Source organism: Larus michahellis, chromosome 8 (genome assembly GCF_964199755.1).
Source record: "Larus michahellis chromosome 8, bLarMic1.1, whole genome shotgun sequence".
Classification (NCBI taxonomy): Eukaryota; Metazoa; Chordata; class Aves; order Charadriiformes; family Laridae; genus Larus; species Larus michahellis.
The window spans coordinates 32050056-32071388 of NC_133903.1; the positions used below are offsets into that span (position 1 = coordinate 32050056).

At 40.0% G+C, this 21333-nt stretch overlaps 1 protein-coding gene across 3 annotated transcripts in view; it reads left to right on the forward strand.

Annotated features, from left to right (window-relative positions):
- Positions 1-21333, forward strand: part of CRB1 (crumbs cell polarity complex component 1) — a 132444-nt gene that overhangs the window by 83830 nt on the left and 27281 nt on the right. For all 3 annotated transcript variants that reach the window (XM_074596852.1, XM_074596850.1, XM_074596851.1), the window contains exon 11: positions 1909-2035. In XM_074596852.1, the coding sequence (XP_074452953.1) occupies positions 1909-2035 (127 nt within the window). The remainder of the gene's footprint in view (positions 1-1908; positions 2036-21333) is intronic.

Consider the following 21333-nt stretch of genomic DNA (forward strand, 5'->3'; position numbering starts at 1 on the left):
CATCCAAAAAAGGGGAAAAGATCGAATAAAATAAAATAAAATAAGAAAATAAAAGCATATTGCCAGACACTTTGGTGTGTATATTTCTTGGTACTTCAAGAGAGAAGGAAAATACTTCTTCCTTCTTCCTTCCCCTGCCAGGCAACTTGCTAACTACAGCTTTGGGAATGAATCTTCCTTACATCCATCCCACCGGCTGGCAATAATCTCTATTTTATGGTTCCCATGATTCTCATATTGAACGGTAGCCTTGTACCAAGCACACTGAGCTTTAATGGACTATCACAGCAAGGCATTCTTCTCCAATGTCTAAAATTGACTGTTTGTCCTCTTTTTTTCCAGGTTGCCAAACCATAAACCAGTAGCGCTTCTGTGCTTGCAGATCTTAGTATACCAAATGAGAAAATTTCACCCCTTCTTTTTTTCAGAACAAATACAAATATATCAGTTAATAAAAAATTAAATCCCAAACCCTTTGTATATTTATCTATCAGATTCATAAAACAGGCATTTTCCTTTAAGACAGTATTTCATCCCTCAGAAATCCATTGATGCACAGTGTAGAGAAAATAGTATCTTATGTCAATCAATTGACTTGGAATCACAAAAAAAGAACAAACTTAATAATAGGTGGAAAGGGAAATGTGAAAATATTGCTGTTCATAAAAGGAGACATAGCTGTCTCTTGAAAACAAATTTTTCATTGATTTTTTTTCCTTTCATTTGATTTTTTTGAAATTACCTAAGGGAGTTAGGTTTTCAAGTGTTCTTGAGATTCGGTTGGGTTCAGATGCCTGGTTCCCTGCAAGACTGTGGGGTGGTTTTTTTTGGTTTTGCATAGGTAAATTCATAGCTATACAATTTTTGAATATTGGATTAATACTTTAATTTAACTTTTTGAAGTATGTGAATATAACATACCACCAAAGGAAACTGTTGAAACTTTTTTATAGATCAATAAAGAAAATCAGCTAAAAGTGTTTAATATAAAGAACAGCTCTCCTCTAATGTAACACTAAAATTTATTTTGCAGTTATAAATATGATTGAACAAAGCAATTCCTTATCATTCTCACATTCTTCTTTAACAATAAATCTGATTTTTTATCTGGAAAAATTAGGATTAACCATTAGCATTATTTGGAAAAAAAAAAAAAAAAAAGGAGTAGGGTATTAATGGGGAATTTCATCAGAGCAGCAAATCACCAAATCACTCCTAGTTTTCAGACAACATCACATGTTCCTCTTTAATGTTCAGTAGGTCACCTTGAGAAAGTATGAGAACTCAAATTTCCTTTATCATCAGAATTAACTCAAAAACATTTAATGGTACCTGTTTAAGCTTGTAAAGCCCTGTTCTGCACCACTCTTACCATTCTCAGGCCCGTGTCCTCACCAGATAGGAGATTCTGCTGGGGATCTATTGGCATTTCAAATTGAGGGGGGGAAAAAAAAAGCAGGCGAGCATTCCCAGGGGCACTCAGCTGGGAAAAACACACATTTGTTTGACTTATATCCAGACTACTGAGAAGGAAAACGCGCCCTCAGCTCCCAGGAACAATGAAAACGGATAAGCAGGCTGTCGGCAGGACGCGTGCTGGATCTCGCTCTAAAATCATACACAAACTTTTATTTCACATTGTTAAGCACCATTAACCATGAAATACTTTACAGAGATGAAATTTCCGGCTTAACTATCTGTGTTTGAAAATAATACAGGAAGTTCAGGATTAGATGTGGCTAATCAGGTAGTTAATAAAATCATAAACATATGTGGACTGAGACTGCAGATTTCAAAGAGAGCATCCTTCTCTCTCTCCCCCCACAAAAGCTTCTTAATTAAAAATGTGCTGTTCGGTGTGTTTTATTTGTGATTTCAGATGCTCACTATTTGCAGTCTTTCCTCTAGGTGTGAAAAGGACATCGATGAGTGCAGCTCCGACCCGTGTCTGAATGGGGGCCTCTGCCAGAACCTACTCAACAAGTTCCACTGCCTCTGCGACGTCAACTATGCCGGAGACCGCTGTGAGATAGATGTAAGCGACCTCTCCTTTTTTGTCTCATTACTCTTGTGGCAGAACCTCTTTCAGCTTCTCTCCTATCTTATTCTGCGAATGGATGATGATCCAGCAGTCGAGTGGGGTGAACAGGAAGACTATTAGCAGTCTTTTAACTTTTGTATTTTAATACAGCAGAAGATGCCTTGACCTAACAGCTTAGCAAAGCAATACAAATATCAGAGTTTTACAAAATTGTTTTATATTTCTTTGAACAATTTTCTATGAATCGCTTTGGATCTGGTTTAGTCCTTTCTCTTAATTTTAGAACAAATGCTAGCAGATCTAAAAAAGTGTTTCATCCCACCTCCACCAGAGCATTTCACCACAAACACACAGCCAGTGGGCGGCACCGGGACACACCAACAGGCAATACATATTAATGAGAACTTAAAGATATGCTGATGGTAACATTGAAACCCTACTGCAATGAGTGGCAAAGACCCACTGCCTTCAATAAGGCTAATTTCACCCTTAAATCTTACAGATGGTAACTACCTTTGCATCACATAACATGTTCATTGCTGTTTCTTTGGCACTGTGGTCTCACACCTGTGAAATCATATAAGACATTTTTGGATAATGAGATAATAGTTTGGATTAGCAATTGGCTACGCACTGAGGACACTCGCGTGCATTTGAATTAGCAGCAATCTTGTGCTGATATCTCTAATCCTAAACCTCCACTCTGGTAGCCTGCACACCTCCAATAACTTATACTGAGATAAAATACAGTTATCTTAATGTTCATCATGATTCCTTTTTCAAGAAAGACCCAGTAAGTACATCAGACTTTAAAATCTTGTTGTCTGTTCAAAGACTTCTACCACTTTGAGTAAACTTATATTATCCATCAATAGATATGAATGTCATCAGACAAAAATACAGTGATTTTTTTTTTTGTTTCTCAGGAAGCAAAGTGCTTCAGTTCATAGGTTGTCCATGATTCTTTAAGGAATTAAAATAAGGGGCCTGAAAATTACGAATATCAGATTTAGCAAAAACTGTAATAGCAAAATATCTGTGGGGTTGCCTTTGAGAGCATAGACACAACTGAAGTACATTGTTAAATACAAAACAATAGTGAAAAGTGTGGTTTTCTTTCTCTGAACAATTCTTTAAGGCAAAAACCATTTATGAACTGTGCAACCATTTCTTTGGGCAGCCATGTTCATATTATGTTTGTATAGATTCTGTGCTCCTCTTAGTCATTTAAATAGTGTCCTTGAGTGATGATCCAAAAGAGTAAGCATGTGTAAAGTGGTGTTTTATTATCAAGTGATATGGTTTGTAGCAGAGTTACAGGGAAGATTAACTAACGTCATACAATGAAGTCTTATGACTCCAGGGAGAACAGCTGATCTTCTGCAGCAGTCCTTGGGCCCGCTCATATTACAGTTTCCCCAACTTCAAACCTGACCCTGTTTCCACAGTCCTACCCTACCTTGCTGTGGATTGGACTCTGAGCGTTCATGGATAGCAAATCCCACCTTTAATTCAACAGTTACATTAAGACACCTTAAAAAGTGTATAAGTGGGATGTTAAGGTTCCTGTTTTGCCACAGCAGAACATAGCAGAAGCCGCTGCCTGGGAATCAAGCCTCTATTCTTTATTTCCCACCTTTCATAAATGTTCCAAAGTAAGTCTGTTATTTTTCTGAATACCATTCAGTACATAATTGCAGCAACGCTACTGATATTAAAAAGGCTACTCCTATTTTAAGGGGGGGAAAAAAAAAACCAGACATTTTTTGCACACTTATGGAAAATACCATGATTCACTCCTGTGATATGTCATATATTCCTGTCTCAAACACCTGCCTTAGTATGAAAACCTAAGCAAAATATATTTGCTTATAATCGTTGTATTACACAAGGATAATTTCTTTGCTGTCTTTATCATACCGGAAAAGTGATTTGGGTAATTTTCTTCTTAATCTCTTATTAAAAAAAATAAAAATAAAATAACTCAGCTGAAAGTTCCTTTCCTTTTTGTAAGCAAACAATAAACATAAGGTAGGAATGCATGTTCCAGCACTGGGGATGAAATTAATGTAGTAGCAGTGCCAGAAACAAAACTGTATTCTATCAGATGTAGGGTTTAGTTATATATCTTACTGGGAATCCCATATCATATTGTGAATTACATAACACAAGGCAAAGACAACAAAACAAAAATGTGTTTTGCATTTTTTTTAATATGAAAATACAGTTTTGGAAAATTTGGGGTTTTAATCCGAATACAGTAATGTGATCAAACTTACAATTTCAGAGAAAAAAATGTTTTTTTTGTTAAATCAATATTTCAATGTGAAATGTTTGCATTTTGGTTTAAAATATCAAAGTAAACCAAAACCAAATGAAAACATTCACCTTCTTTTGAGTTAAAATGGCAATTTCCATTTATATGGAGAAATTTGAAGTAATAAAGAATGTATTATTTTGGAAATTTTAAACCAAACTGTAATTTTCATTTCATCCTGGCTAAAAATGTTACTTTGTTCAGTATTACTGAAATTAAAAATTTAAACACCATCATAAATAATTTGAAATGGAAATTATCATATCATTTCAGAATTCTAACTAAAAGCAAAGAAATAAGAATTTTGGAAGTTGTAACAGAAAAAGCCGTTGCTACGAACCAAAGCTGTTCAAAATGTTTTTTTAAAAAATCATAATTTAAAGAATCGCAATCATTTTGGGGTTTTTCTCACTGGGGTTTAGTTCAGCTCCCACATAAGTAAATCAAAGTGTTAAGTACTTTATAGAATAAGGATATACTATAATAAGCAAAAATTTCATCCTGATACTAATGTTGAAGAAAGCTAGAAAGCAGTACCTGTAATAAGCGTGTCTGAAATACTATAGCTATATGCATAATATGAAAATCAAAGTATATATCTGTATAGAGATTCCAAAACACTTTTTCTTCAATACTAGAAACTTGATATGAGTATACATACAATATTAAATACAGGTTTTATATGGATTTACAGCAATATGAAAGTTATTCATCTAGAATATATTAGCAGAGCACCAGTTCACTCTATCTTTTTCTGAGTACACACCTGTAATTGAATTCTTTCCTTCCTCTAATGCCTTGTCATCACGAAACATCCCCCGATTTCAGAAATGCTGCTCCTTTCCTCTTTGTACTTCTGTATTCTCAACTACATTGTGCACATGTACATAACTTTCCTACCTTTATACAAAAAAATAAACCTTCTGCCTTTGTCTTTTTATGTCTGCTCCTCATTTTCTGCTAATGACTCTATTCATTTGCTTTAAGTGTGCCGTGTTTTCTGAACATCTGCGCTTTACACCATACAAAACCTGAGGTTGTGTCTTCCCGATGTCTTCTCCAGGAGCGCCGGCAGTGCAGGGTCAGGCAGGTGCTTCCCAAGAGAGCGGTTCAGCCCCTGGAACCACTTCAGCTCAATATTGTGCTACCTGCCAAGGGTGACTACCTCTGCTGGGTAGCTCTTGGTACCTTACAGAGCACAACTAAACAAACCAGCCCCAGACCAACAATTCAGAGGAAGGGATTTTTATCCGCGTGGCTTAAAGTCACTCCGTTATTTGGTCCCTCCTTATGTACTGTCAAAACTTACAAAACCGTTGAGCGTTACGAGGTCTCCATTAGCATTTTGATGGGTCATCCCTTTCCGTGGAGTTATCATACTCCATGAGCTGGACCCATCCCACACACAGGTCTTGCAAAACACCAGTGGAGAACAGGCTTCATATTTCTGGTTTAAAAGGTTAAAAAAAAAAAAAAAAAGAAAAGAAAAAAAAAGCACGCCAGATTGATTAAAATAACTTTCTTGATTTTTTTCTTTTTTTAAATAAATGCAGTTGTAGGCAATTTAAAGGCAAATGGCTATAGAAGCAAACATGGAAAAAAAGCTGGATGAATAAGGACACTAAGCAGTAAGTTTTTTGTAAATACATCCAATTGCTAAGACTTTTTAGGATTAGAGGGGTTGAAAAGGCCATTATTCATGTTTAAGATATAACAGCAAGAATTTAATACATCTCCACTGTCGCAATTTTATTGCAAATCTTTTCATATTTGATTTTCAGTTAGAACACAAGCTCCCAGCTGAGTTTGCACTTTTGTGAGAATCTCAGTATTAGTTTAAAAAAAAAAAAAGAAAGAAAACAAACAAGCAAGGTCATGATTTTTGGAGGTACGGCTTGTGATGCTGAATACTGATACTATCTGTAGTGGATCCCTCTATATTTTGATACTAAGATTCAAATTGTTTTTCAGATGCCAGTGACTCATTCAGAAATATGGGCAATGGGAAGTAACAGTGCTCGTGCTTGAGGCAGAATTAAGATTTCTGAAAAGAGGACAAAGACAGTGGTGATGGCGGTACTAGAAGGAAGAGCAAAGGGTTTTGCATCACCTATGGGACGAATGAAAGGGTGTTCTTTACTGAGTTTGGCAAACATGAGAGGTATTTTACTGGGGAAGTATACACAGAGAATGACAGTTGCTTTGTTGACCATGCATATCTCCTACTTCTGACCCTTAAAAAACAGGCTCTGACTGACCTTCCTCTGTTGGTGCTCCAACACGATTTGGACTCTGCCAGCAGTGTCCTACCACAATTTTAACTACAAAGAGCCCATGTGTTTGTCAATTGGAAAATATCCTTGTGGTGTGCTTATTTGAATTCTCTAACTCCCAGAATATTTAATTGTTAAGAAACTCAATCCAATACTCAATTTACTCAGTGCATGTGACTACAGTATGTTGGAGAAACTAAAAATAGAAAAAAATCTGCTTCAAACTTGCACTGAAGAAATCAGGTTTCATTCTTTCATTGCAAATATTTTTCCTGGCCTGATACCCAGAAGTTAAACTAAGGGGGCATTTTACTTGTATATATTAGCTTTTAGTACTTGAACTTACAGTTTCATACCTTGAGTTAGTGATTCTCCCTAATAATAAGGAAAAGTTTGTTTGTAATGAAAAATTCTTCACAATTTCTACTTCAAGAACCCCAAACCCTGGTTCTAAGAGCTACAGCCTAAAAAAAAGCCACAAAAGTCCCTCCAGCAAGTCTTCTTTCTGTGTTGCTTAGGTTACTATTATCTGAAATAGGTTTCCAGAGTGTAAAAATAATGCAGAGTTTGGTTGTTCATTTTACTTGTGTTTCAAGAGTGCCCTGAGGCCCCACTAGGCTGAGGAGCACCTCCTGCTGGGGCTGCGTTCTGCTCTTCTGTGCTAGCGAAAGGCAGACGCCTCCCTGCTCCGGCTGGCGAACAGCTCAGTCTCTACTTTGAAATTGTTTCTCGAACATTATCATCAGCTGCCCCTTTGGGACAGCACTTCCCCACAAAGCACACCCTCTCCTATTGTACATGTGAATATACATGAAACTTGAAAGTGGCGGTGGATTTCACGTCCCAGAATTAAAGTTCTGCTTAAGGTGGCTACTGCTATGTGCTCTGGTGTGCACTGTTGTTGCTTTCATATCCTCGTCCAGCTGGTACCTTTCCATACTCCTGGGCGCAAGGACAAGCATCATGCACTGGAGGTTACGATTCACGTTTAATGTCATTAAAAATACACTGATAAGCATGTAAGATATGTTCAATATTTCAAGAAAACTCTCTCAGGCTTCCATAGCAGAGAGGCACAGAATTTTGATTGAATCTGCTCTACAGCAATTAGCTAATGTATTCATTAACTGCAAGGGTTATTAATATGAATGTAGCAAACGATACTTAATTACAATAATTAATGCCTGGTGATTCATGAATAATGCATTCCATAGCTATTTACATATTCATACTTATGAGGCTATTAATGGATAATTATCATTTGACTAAAAGATGTGGACATCAGGAATTTAACAACTACACCATTTTCTCCCAGTCTCACTGTGGCTTTACCTGTTTGTCTTGCTCTAGTATTCCTCTATCTTGCCATTATACACAGAAATCAAAACCATATTTTATTTCCAAGACCCATAGAGCAATATAACGGCAAATACACCCATACAGGTTAGTTTTCATACTGCACCAGTTCTGAGCCAGTACTCTCATCAGTTTACGTCCTGAGGTTGCAAAACAATTTAGAAGAGTTTTAGGATATTATTTGAAAAGAAAAAAACCCCAACTCTTCACCTCCTCTTTCCAGCAGAAAACTTCTCAAGTACTAGGAGGTGAAGTGCAAGAGCAGCATTAGCGTTGTGCTTCCTCAACTGCAAAGGCAGAAACAAAAAATCCCAAAGAAGAAGTGTACACATTTGTAAGGGAAAGTATTTGGTGTAAGAACTTTGTTCTCTTGGTCATCAGTACAGATTTGTTCTGGTCCTGAATTTACACGCTTTCCTACTGCAGATGGTTAGGACACTTCCGTACTTCAGAGTGTGTTTATTTGTGAAACTAGGGTAGCAATATTGTCAACACCTTTATTCTGAACAAAAGATCTGCCCTAGATGGCTGGTATTTATGCTCTAACGCACAGATTTCAGCCTCCATGGAAGCGGATAAATTGCTCGCCCTCCCAGGCTTGGGGAAGACTTTAAGAGCCATAGAAGGGCAAAAATACAGCACAGAATTTTAAAAAAAATACTTTTCATATTTAAATATAATTATTTTAAGGCAATATAATAATTTGCCTTACCCTAAGTTTGAATGCCCAATGCTGACAACACTAAGAAAATAATATTCAGCTGCCAGCCTCGGGAGTGTGGTAAAATGAAGAAGTAAAGCTGGGTAAGTCAACTGAAACTGGGAAGTGCTGCCACCCTCATTTTTAGACAAGCCACTCACCTACTGCTCCTCCGCAGCACCAGCTGAGGAGCTGTGGGTGCCCCAGAGCACTGAAAAGCTTATCCCAGCTGTCATAACCTGCAGAGAGTGAAGAGAGGGTCTCACCATACATGGAGGTCAGCTCCAGGGTCTCCTCATACGGTATGGCTGAACAACCCATGTCTCCAGGCAGCAGGATCAGGTCAAGCCATTGAGGAGCATCAGCCTGATGTCTCATTAAGTGAGTACATTTGTGTCTGCTGTGACTTTTGCCTTCTCCAGTGCTCTTGCAGCCTGTTGAGAGAGACTCATATGTTCAGTATAATATTTCAAAATTAAACCGTTTTTATGAAATTCCCTGTCCTGCATAGCTAACTCCACTGCATTTGAGGTCCTTGCCTTGCAATAATATAACCTCATGAAATCACAGATATTTAAAAGCACTTGTTTATGTGCTCTAAAATCATGCGGAAGCCAGCAGGACCAAAGGAGAGAGGACTGAACCCCTGCTCAAATCTGATGCCTTCAGCCTCCAGCAGCCATGGTCAGCGTAGCCAGCCCACAACACGTTCCTGCTGGCTGCCTTTCCTAAGCAGGGAGCAAGCCATGGGTTAGGAAAACTATCAACGAGCAGAAGCCAACTCTCAACTATCAGCTCTCCTGAAGCTCCTAAGATCTAGACAGGGAGCAGACTGCGGGGAGGAAATAAGCAGTCTGGGCTATATAACCTACATTCTGTAAGGCTGCTGCTGGAAGCATAAGGAGTATTCCCTGGTACTTCTGATTTATTCTCCGTAGCGCCTTACTTTGAGAACACCCTCATCATCTTGACTATTTGGAGAAAAGGACCCTACAGCACAGGTGAACTTATTGCAGTCTGATGATAGGTTATTGAAATAATATAATTTCATCGACTAAAGTAAGTTTTTACTATTTTTATTAGCCTAGCAGAGTCAGCGTAGCAGAGAGAGGAAAAAGCTGGAATTTATTTGTTTTCACGTCATTCGCATGGTTGTAGATCACCCATCATAGCAGAATTGTTACCGCTGATGGCAGGAGCCAGAGAGAGCCCAGCTTTATTCCTGTGCCAGGTCAAATGTGGGGTAAGAAGAAACATCTTTAGATTTGTAAAATGAGCAGCTCTGCTCTGGAAGTCATTGGAAGTGTCACAATGCCATTTTTACAGTTGTTTTTCAGAGCAGAACAGACCCTTAATATCCTTTGCTATTTTCTATTTGTCTGTATTCAAAACACAGGATTTAACTAAAATTTCTAAAAGGATATCGCAAGAAACACATTTAATATGTGTCATAACATAAGGTACAAAACCATTAGGACGCAAAGACAATAAGGTTATGTGGTGTGTCGAGGCTGGGAAAGACAAGAAAGCTCCTCACAAGGCCAGCATTACTGCACGCATCAGTGGAAAGCAGTTGAATATTTAATATGCGTGGTAAATATAAGCAGAAAAGGGAGCCCAGATGACATATGACAGCATAACACTCTGCAGTATAGGAATCAGCTCAAGTACAGTATTCACATAACACATTTAGTATTCAGACTAACACATTTTGTCTGTACACCATCCTTTATGTTGCAATGGCATTGTTTTCCTTTTTCTCACCTTCTGATGTTCTCCCTGTAGACTCACGTTCACATCACATGGGCATTTACTTCAGTCATTGCTCACTTTATAACGCATTCATGCACTCCACGCCTGCATTGTTCAGATACTAAATTTCACATCTTTTTTCTTATATGGTTCATGAGACTTAATGTTCTTTTCTCTTTTATCTATTTTTTCTATCTTCAGGTAATGCAGCAGGCTTAGCAGTGAGGGAATGGATTCTGAAAGTTGCTTTAGAACAATTAACTCATAAATATAAAAATAATATTCTAATTTACTTTTCTTTCTTTGGGATGTTTCTGTTTGGGTTTTTTTTGTTTGGTTTGGGTTTTTGTGTTTTTGTTTTGGTTTGTTTTTTGTTTGTTTGTGGGGTTTTTTTTAAGAGCAGGAATAAATACTTCTGTCTTCCAGTTATCTCTGTATACAAAAAAATGTAGCTCTGATCTCATCCTAAGGACTATCCAAAAAAGAATGAACATTTTGGTAATTCTGGTATTTCTGGCTATTGCTCTCATCTAATGCTGAAACTTTGCGTATTTCCATTTACTTTGTTCCTTAAAATACAATTGATGAGAAAATTATTTTGCTGCAAGTATTGAAAAGTCTTTTCTTTGGTTTTTCTTTGTGTCTGTTTTCCACTGAAAATGGAAAGGAAGCTATGTTCAGTGGTAATTTTTTTAAACTTTGGTTTTTAAAAAATATGGATTTTTATCTAGAAAATAGCAAAACAGCCGTGATACCCCAACAGTGGGTGTTAGCCACCTATGGGCTTCCACTTTTACACAGTAAGATGCTTTTTATTTGCTGGACAACTTGGCCAAACACTGACTGAAACGAGACCATAAATCTGTTTTAATGCCATAAAGCCCAAATAGCTTAATTGACCGAAAGTTTCTAAAGAAAAGAAAATTCCGACATCACTTGCAAGCTGAAAAATATAGTCTGGTCTTTCGCTTTAGTACTTATGAAAAGAAAAAGAAACTGAGCAGAAGTTAAGGAGTTTGTGATGGAAAAGGTGACTTACTCACACCGCGTGCGTGGTGGCAGCAATCTCTTGGGGTTCAACGTTTGTCCTTTCACTCAAATCGACAGAGCTGAAACGTGAGCGCGAGGCTTTACGTGGAATTTATTGCCAGATTAGGACCAAGGTGGCTTCAAAGGAAGCTCATTCACCACCGTTATGATTAGAAAGACCAAAAGTTACCCACACCTTAGACACATTTATATACATGTATATATATATATTTAAAGGATGCAAGATAAAAGGTAAATATGGAGATTTCCCTGGTACTATGGATAAAGCACTTCAGAATATCCACCCACATTTATTCAGGTGCCCGGATGGGAACCATGGTCCTCAGTTCCAACCAGTACTTTATTTGGACAATGATAGTGCTACAGCTGCTTAACAGTATTGACATATTAGCTCAGCATAACAAATACATCTTGTAGGCCAGTGTTAATGCCTTGGAAACTAATCATACGCTTAAGACTACTATCAAAGGTCCATGAAATTATGAAGTTTCCAGATAAAACACGGCTGGCATGTGAATCTCTCTATGTATTTCTTGATGAACTCACTCTGCTCGTAAAGTACATTCTTGTGCGGAGTATTTTTCAGTTCTTGTTATGAAATTCCCTTCCTAATAACATCTGAAAAAAATTTGCACACTTTACTAGGTTTATAGACATTTTTCCACTAAAAAGCAATAAACAGAATTCCTGTTCCTGAGGATCTGAAATATATTTTGGTTTCAAAAGATCAGGAACACTTATCTGTTTTGATACAGAGAGCCATTTAAATGAGAGGCAGAGCTTGTTACAACAATATCTGAGCTTTGTACCAAACTAACTAACTGTGCAGCAAATACAACTGTCCTTAAATTTATTCAAACAATATTTGATAGAACGGATTATTCATTTTTCAAGTAGAATAAGAGCACTGAAATAAAAAAATGTGATACTGCTGCAATTGAGCGGAAAGGACAGGAGAATCAGCAGCTTTACAAACCTTTGTAATTGTTTTGTGTGGGCAGATTTTGCACCGCTGCAGACAACTTTGGTTGTTGGTGGACCCGCCAAAATGCTAGGGTGGGGATTTTGGAGATTCTCAGGCAAGTAAATAGTTTGGGGTCTAATTTACCCATTACTGAAATAAATGGAAATATTTCCATTTCTGTCTGGTGCAGCACCGGTAACACCCCCACACTGCGCTCTTCTTAGCCCCCAAGGGACAGGACCCTCTGTTCCCACTTCTCGAAGCAGTAATTCTTTGTGGGTGAAATTAAAGGTGCCGTTCCTTTCCTGATCATCCCGCGACAAGACTTTTTCTCCCCCATTGACTTTTTGCCAGTTACCCAGGAAAAGGATGTGTGGTCTGAACACAGCAAGCCTGGCTGACACCTGGGAGCTGCTAATCCGGGAACACAAAAAAAACCCCAAACTCGCTCACAATGAAGATCAATGAGGAAATAACGAGTAGCTATTGAGAGGGCCTGGCGACATCGCATCTTCTGCATAGCTAATTTTGGTTTGTATTCACAAATGCCAAAGCCTAATCTTTGGTCCTCTTATCTGGGCTGACTCCAATCCCTCAGAGAAATAAATGGGAATGTAAGCACACATCTCCTCCACAAAGCTTACATAGTGATGTAACTGTTATCTTTTTTTGTCCCAAAGCCTACCATTTTGTGAACTGATGCAGCATATTGCGCACAAGAGTCACGCAAGACACTGTGCTGTGTCTCATGGAAAACTCGTTTTGGTCCTTTCTTACTTTATTGTTTCCTTTAATGAAACAAAAAACCCATTCAAGCCAAAAGCTCTGTTTCTATACATGTGAAAACGTAACACGTCCTTCACAATAGACCTAAACCCCCAAGTAAAGGGTGGTGGTGTCTTCTGTCACTTTCTACAGGCTTAGAAGTTATTATGCCCATACAAACCCTTCCCCGTCCTTTCAATACGTGGTATTGTCAGGGAGTCTCAGCGGTTCCTGAGGATCTCGCTGGAAAAGCCAGAGCAGAGTCCCAAAGAAAACCTCAGGCTGTCAGGGCCACCTATCTTTCCCAGAAGTGATCAAAAAAGGTGGTTTTGGAGGAGATCCTGGAGGCACAAAGTGGTACTGAGGGAAATGAAATGACACAAGTAGGAAAATTGTAAGTAAAATGGATCTGTAAAAATCATACAGATGGGGACAGCACTGAACACCGGGGCTATATCTTAGCTCGGTAAGAATGACTTCATTATTTTAAGTGAATGCTGTGGCACATCTGTAAGGTACAGAAGTCATTTTCTTGTCCTTTACTGGGAACTGAACAGAGAGAGAGAGCGCACGATCTACCCCGGGATATTTTAACCACAGCACTTTAAAAAAATGAAGCATTATTGGTATAACCTGCTGCTAAACAATAGTCTCCAAAACTGAAGTTCTCTAGATGGAGTTAGCATGGAAGTGATATTTCTCTTCATTACTCAGCTACCCCCACCCACCCACCCCTGCTGCCCCGGAGAAGCACTCAGGCCTGACACCTGACACACAGGAGGGTAACCGGCCTGGACCCAGAACCCTGAAACAACATATCTGACCTTGAGAACGTTTGAGCTCATGATCACTTATTTCATCCTCTTCCAAAAACACTGATGAAAGAGGAAGCAGAAGAATTCTTCCAGAAGAAAATACAAATTTATGACACTTCTGCTAAAATCATATATAATGACCTGGATGAGGGGATAGAGTGCACCCTCAGCAAGTTTGATGATGACACAAAGCTGGGAGGGGTGGCTGACATAGCAGAAAGCAGTGCTGCCATACAGTCAGACCTGGACAAGGCTGGAGATTCGGGCAGAGAGGAACCTTATGAAATTCAACAAGGGCAAGTGTAGGGTGCTGCACCTGGGGAGGAATAACCCCATGCACCAGTAGAGGTTGGGGCTGACCTGCTGGGGAGCAGCTCTGTGTAAAGACACCTGAGAGCCCTGCTGGACAACAGGATGACCATGAGCCAGCAATGTGCCCTTGTGGCCAAGAAGGCCAATGGCATCCTGGGATACCTCAAGAAGAGTGTGGCCAGCAGGTGGAGGGAGGTCATCCTCCCCCTCTACTCTGCCTTGGTGAGGCTGCATCTGGAGTGCTGTGTCCAGTTCTGGGCTCCCCAGCTGCAGAAGGACAGGGAACTGCTGGAGAGGGTACAGCAAAGGGCTACCAAGATGATTAGGGGACTGGAAGACCTCTCTTATGAGGAAAGGCTGAAGGATTTGGGTCTCTTCAGTCTGGAAAAAAGACAGCTGAGGGGGGACCTTATCAACGCTTATAAATACTTAAAGGGTGGGTGTCAGGAGGATGGGGCCAGGCTCTCTTCAGTGGTGCCCAGCAACAGGACAAGAGGTAATGGGCCCAAACTTGAGCATAGGAAGTTCCACCTAAACACAAGGAGGAACTTCTTTACTTTGAGGGTGGCAGAGCCCTGGCACAGGCTGCCCAGAGAGGTGGTGGAGTCTCCGTCTCTGGAGACATTCCAAACCCGCCTGGACATGTTCCTGTGCAACCTGCTCTGGGTGACCCTGCTCTGGCAGGGGGGTTGGACTAGATGATCTCCAGAGGTCCCTTCCAACCCTATGGTTCTACGATAACTTGCTTGATTTTATGGTTACCTTACTGATCTTGAAAAAAGCATGAAATTGAGAATATTTTAAGGAAGTATGCAAGTATCAATCAGAAGGGTTGCTCGGAGTCATAAACATCTTGGAAATCACTAATTCAGTTATTAGTTGAATTAAATAGCTTATTTGTGGTATAAAAAGCAAAGACAGCAAACAAGCAAAGCTTGTGGGACTTCAGAATGGGATTTTGGCAGAGGATGAACTATCTCCAAGCACTGCAACACAACCACAACCAGGTGCTTTAACAAAATGGGTCATCATTGGTTTGGGGCAGTGACAGATAATGGGAGTGATGGAGCCAAATCCTTTCAATATCTGAGGCTATTCAAAATCCAAGCAAGACCCTTCGACAGTCTTTAACCTGTAATCGTCCCATGGGGTGTTGAGTTGAGCCCTCAGGCTCCGGCACAGTGGAGTGAGGACTGCACTCGGGGTATTTGCCTGTGAGGGGTGACTGACCAGCCAGCCTGGGAAAGAGCATCTGTCCTGGTGCTCAGACAACAAATAACAGGTCAGCTGATGTTGAAAAGGGGACTTAGAACGTAAGCCCATAATAGGTACATATGAATAATTTATTACCAGTGTAAATGCAGTATTCTTGCAGCTTAAACAACAGAGAATGCCATACTTCATTCCAAAAAAGAAATTTTGTACAGTAAAAATGCCTGATTTCAACAGCTTCATCAAAGACTACCCATCCAAATGAAGTCTGCTTGCTCAGGGCTTCATGCCTTGGTGTACTAGCAACTGTACAGCCACCAAGGGAGTGACAGACTGCCAAAGATGGAGACCAGGGGGTAAATCCTAAACCAGACCTTGCTCGTTCCCATTCTCAATGGGAGCTCTAGAGCCTGTGCAGGGCTGCACTGCCCTGATATGACTGCTAGGGACTGGATGCAGCTATTTGTGCAGGCAGTGTTTCAGCAGTATGAAAACATTAAATTCAATTACCATTTCCACCGTGGGTGGCCTAACTGATCATAAGCTGGTCACGTCTCTATTTCGTTCTTCGGTTTTCCTCTCTGACAAAAGGATGCTTTAACAAAAGGCCTGCTTTAAAGGGGATCTGGAGACTGAAAGCTGCCATTTAAGAATAAGGATGGAGCTGGGAAGGAAGAACCGCTTGGGCTGTCTGTTCAACATAGGACAACTCGGGTATCTGTGGAAGGCGGAATCAAAAGGGGGGGCTGTATCAGAAATAGCTTACACCTGCAAATTAAGGTGGATTTTGACCTGACTCCATGCTGTTTAGAAAATGTGAATTTCAGCCTGTATTGAGGAGCCCACAGATGTAAATTAATACTCTGGCTAGAAACAGGGTTGAGTGGCACTCATAGTCAATACATCCTTCCTTGGAGGACCAGAGATAAAGTCAGTGACCTGAGCCAGTAGATTTTTTTTCTACCTCTAGGAAGTATGATCTTCAAGAAAATCTTCTGAAATTGTGGGGAATCTTCTTGAAAGAGATTGACAAAGCTGCCATTACTTCCTAGCATGTTAGAGTAAATCTCTCTAATCTGAAGTACAATGTATTTTCTGTTAGTTATCTTTAGGTGGCAGTAAGGTAAAAGCACGGAGTAGAGAGTTAAGAGAAGTCTCTAACGCATTTTTAGAGACCTTTTTCTCATGTACTGTGCTGGCTATAACATAGAAATAGATTTCATAAACCACTTGTATCTTCAGCAGATCTCCAAAAAGCAATTATTAGAGTTGACTTCATCCACATCACATTCATACGCAAACCTGTTGAATGCCAGCAATATTAATGCAATTGCTAGATACTATATTAGGTACGTAGTACCTGATCCAAGAATCCCGGAGGACAGAGGTAAGGTTCACAGGAAGACACAGGCTCATATGCTCCTACCAACAAGATGGAAGTACACTGAAAAAAAAAAAGCCACAAGAAAAAACAACTCCAACAACAAATCAAAGGTATAAATCAAGATTAAAACAGGGTTTCAAGTAGTAATTATTGACATAGAGGTTTATAGGTATTTTTTTTTCCATTTAAACTTTTCACGTGTGCAACTCTTCCAAAGTCTTTCGTGAAGCTAAAACATAATGATGTTTGTTGTCTCTAATCAACTTTCTACTTGAAAAAAAGCCAGTAGTATAAAAACATACTCAACATTTTTTAACAAGGAATATAATTAGCTAAGTAACGTGACAGTGTCATGTAGTGTGCTAAGGCAAGTATTATGTAGCCAATAAAGGTCTATCTTATACTATTAATATTTACAGTTGGAAGCATGAGATGGCTGCAATCGAAGTGCTGCACCCAACAAAGGCTAGCTGTTGACTTGATACCTTGTTGTCTGACAGTGTGAAACAGTCAAATAGCTACTTACTTCATCACCACTTGACAGCATAATATTAATGCTAGGTAGCAACACATGGCTGTTTTGCAGGAGCTTAGCACCAAATAAGGAGAAGAATTTCGTGGAACAGTTTTGAGATTGTAGGTGTAGCTTATCAGCAGAGAAATATGGACGGAAAGTTTCTAACAATTACGGAATAAAACAGGAGTCATCACTCCGCTATACCTTACAGTGCCAACCCACCTATCACGCACCACTGGACAGAGCAGTTTCTTATTCGCACAGAAGGTGGGAAGAGGCAAGACTGACAGCTTCAGCACAGGTTGTACCTATTCTTACGGAGAATCAGGACCTGGTGGAGACAGAGGACCCTGCTTCCCATTGTCACAGTCAGGGACCAGAGCCCACAGAAAGTGGCTGCATCTGTATGTGACGCTCGTCTTTGATGGGTACTTAGTGCTGTTCTCAAAGGTCTGATTACAGAAATAAAAAAAACCCAAAACACTAGCATCACTAATTAAGGTAGAGATCTTTAACCTCAACTGTTGCATGCTGGAAAGAAAGTGGAGTTTTGAGCAACCAGTTCCGTGCCCGCAATTCAGGTTGTGCAACTCCATTAAAGTTAGTTGAAATTGATAATGCAGAGCACAGGCAAATGACGCCTGGTGAAAACAATGCGCATGGAAACGTATTAGGGAGGAGAAAAAACGTGCAGGTGTTCACTTAGATGAGCTTTATGGTTTCAGATTGCAAATACCTTAGTAAAATTTCTCTTTTTTTTTTCCCCTAATACAGAAAAAAACTGGAGTCTAGAAAGTGAGAAAAAATGTGCAAAATTCAGAAAATTGAAGCTTGCATTAGAAATGGTTTAGATTCACCCTTGACATAGCTGCTGATAGCCTACGTTATCATTCCTGCCCCATTCTCTTATCCAAATGCTGTCATTCCCAGCAGCCCCATCTCAAATGTTATAACATCATCCTTCACGCGCTGGTCTGCTCAACACCTATGCAATCAATGAAGAAAGCAGTTTCGCAATTCATTCTTCTTTCTCATGATTTTGACTATTTCGCTCTGCCTACTAAACCTCTCTTCACCTCTTTTCCTGGGGAACTGCCCTGCCCTCATCTTCAGCGCTGTAGCACCTTTTCCTGTTCTTCTCCCGCTTTTGGGTTTAACCTTCTGACCCGCTCCCACCCACTCTACTCTCCCATGACAACAAGAGCAAACTTCCTCAAAAGGCCACTACTGTGTGTTCTTCCAAATCGCGCTTCAGGAGTCATTTCCACTGTGGCAACTATAGGGATGCAATAAACTCAACCTGGCTATATGAAGGGCAATGACAGAAAGTTACTGTTTTCAGCAGTAATGTTTTGATTTTAAATATCATCCATTCCTTCCTGCAAGATGCTTGCCTGATAAGGCTTTTATCCACCACAAAGATGTATTCCTATAGAATCTGCAGTCTCAAAACTGTAATGCAGTTATCCCCTATGGGGAAACGCACCTGATACACCGTGCTGTTATGCACGTACAAAAATAATTCTGTATCATACCCCAAAGCATTTCCCGAACTGGAAAGGGATGTTACACCCCAGAGACTGACACCTTTACTAAAACATTTGTCTAGTCTGCAATTTAGCAGCTATGGGACAAACTCCTCCTCCTCGGCATGCTTTGCCTGGATTTGCACCAGCTATAGATTTTCCCTCCTCTCCTTTCAGATTGCAGCAGATGGTGAAGTTCCTACACAAGAGGCTGTCGATAGAATTTTAAAAGGCATCTCATAACAACACATTGGAGCTGCACATTTAATCTGTGCTGCACCACCAAGATGATCTTAAAAAGAGCTGGAGCACGCTTACAAAATTAGCACTGGCAGTTGCTGCAGAAACACTACCAGGGAGTCTTCTCAAAGCCCACGGCTTAATGAGAGCTTACCTCCCAAACTGCCAGCCAAATCACTGCTCTGTGTACAACCAACACGCTGCTGTCTAAGAGAAAAGGCATTTAATACTCTGTCCTGTGAGATACTGATCCAGAAAAATATCTGATGGAGGTTTTAAGGGGCTACTTCTGTACTTCTGGCCTTTTTGGGTCTGTGTCTGAGCTCACGTAAAGTACAGCGGCCAAAATCAGAAATATTATTTCTTCTGCCTAAGACAGACCATCCCAGGCCTACTAAATATCACTGTTTTCATGGCTGGACCACTTCCGCTAAACAATTAATGTAAGTCAGACATCAACATTGCAAGTAGTTAAATAAATTATAGTTACTGTATGTAGCCTGTTCTTTAAAGATTAATTCCCAAAAGTGAGATTCCAAGTGTGAAAAGCTACTCAGCCAAAAGGCTAATATTGTAAACAGAATGCCACCTGAGCCGAGCACTACTGCAAGTACTAGCATTGAGGAGGGGGCAAATTGTTTTTATTTAAACACAACGCTGTTTCCAAGTGATCCAGGAACGGTCCTGCAGCCTGACGCGGGGAGGAGGAGGAGGAGGTCTGTGTGTGCCCGTCTGACTGGAAGATCAAGACTAAGGTGAATAACGCCCTTGTTTAACCCAAGTCCGCTTTACAACACTTTAGAAAGCTCCACCGCCAATCTCCAGTTTCTTACTCCACTATAATTAGAACAAACTTCCTCGCTAACTTCTGTAGTGTCACAACAGTGTGACTTCACGTGTCAGGAGGGAGGCTGTCAGAATTTCTTAATAAGGAACTTTCCTTGAAAGCCCAGCTAAATCCTAGACTTCAATCACCTTTGTCTTTATTTTCTCCCAGGACACCAGAGATGTAATTCTTCCTGGATAGTAAAAATTGCATTTTTCTCAGCTATAACTGGTCAAGCCAGATGATCAATTTACCACTATAGCTGCTAAAGCCAATTCTCTCTATATTTGTGCTTTTATTTCAAGAATTTTTGGACAACCAAAAGTTAACATTTTCCAGGAAGGAATTCATTCAAACTGTCACTTTTCAACTAAGAAAAACTATTCAAACAACATTTTTAAAAAATCCTATGTACTAGATACAGGTGGCAGTGAATGTAATTTCTTCAGAGACATTTTAAGAAAATATTCAGACAATAATATCCACCAGAAAAACAGTGACATAAAAAAAAAGATGACTTACAGACATTCTTCTCCAAGGTCTTCACCTATATATGTATGTAATACTGTGGTTCTTCTGCACATATCAGAAGTAGTCTCCTAAGTTCGGCAATGTCCGCAGAGGTATGCAGAGGGCTCGGGGTGTCATTCAGGCCCTCCAGCAGTGAGATTGTCTTTTCCTGCAGATCAGGAAAACAACTCGGAGGCTGATGGCAGAAACAGCAACGACAACGACGAAAATTCAAGATTATCTACGACTCTATATGTAGTATAGATAGATTTTCAGAGGACTACAGAGTTAGGTGAGGGATGACAGGATGCCTCCTCGCAGTGGACATGGTCTCAGAGGGAGAAGTTCCCAGGATGTGGAGAGAAAAGCAGTCGTGCTTACCCTTTATATGCCAGGTGTGTTACCTGGCATATAAAAGGCAAAGCTACCTGTGACCAGCACCAGAGCCGATATGTGGCAGCTACAGGCCAGCCTGAACTGGAGCTATGGGCTGGCTGACTGCAGGGGGAAGCAGTCACATCTTCAGGCTACGGTGATCTTCATCAGGTATCCAAGGCTCCAAGTCTGAATCTGGTCCTCCTACAAACTGGTCTTGTTCTTATTCATCAAGGAAGCAAAACTAGAGAGAAACCCCGCAGCAGCCTTTCTGGGTCTGTTTTTTTTTCTCTTGCTTTCTGCTTGTCAATTTCAGACAATTCAAACTCTTTTCTTACCAGATAATCCTGAAGCTTGTTAGGCACCAGGTTTAAAGTACAGCAGATATTGTGCCTTTC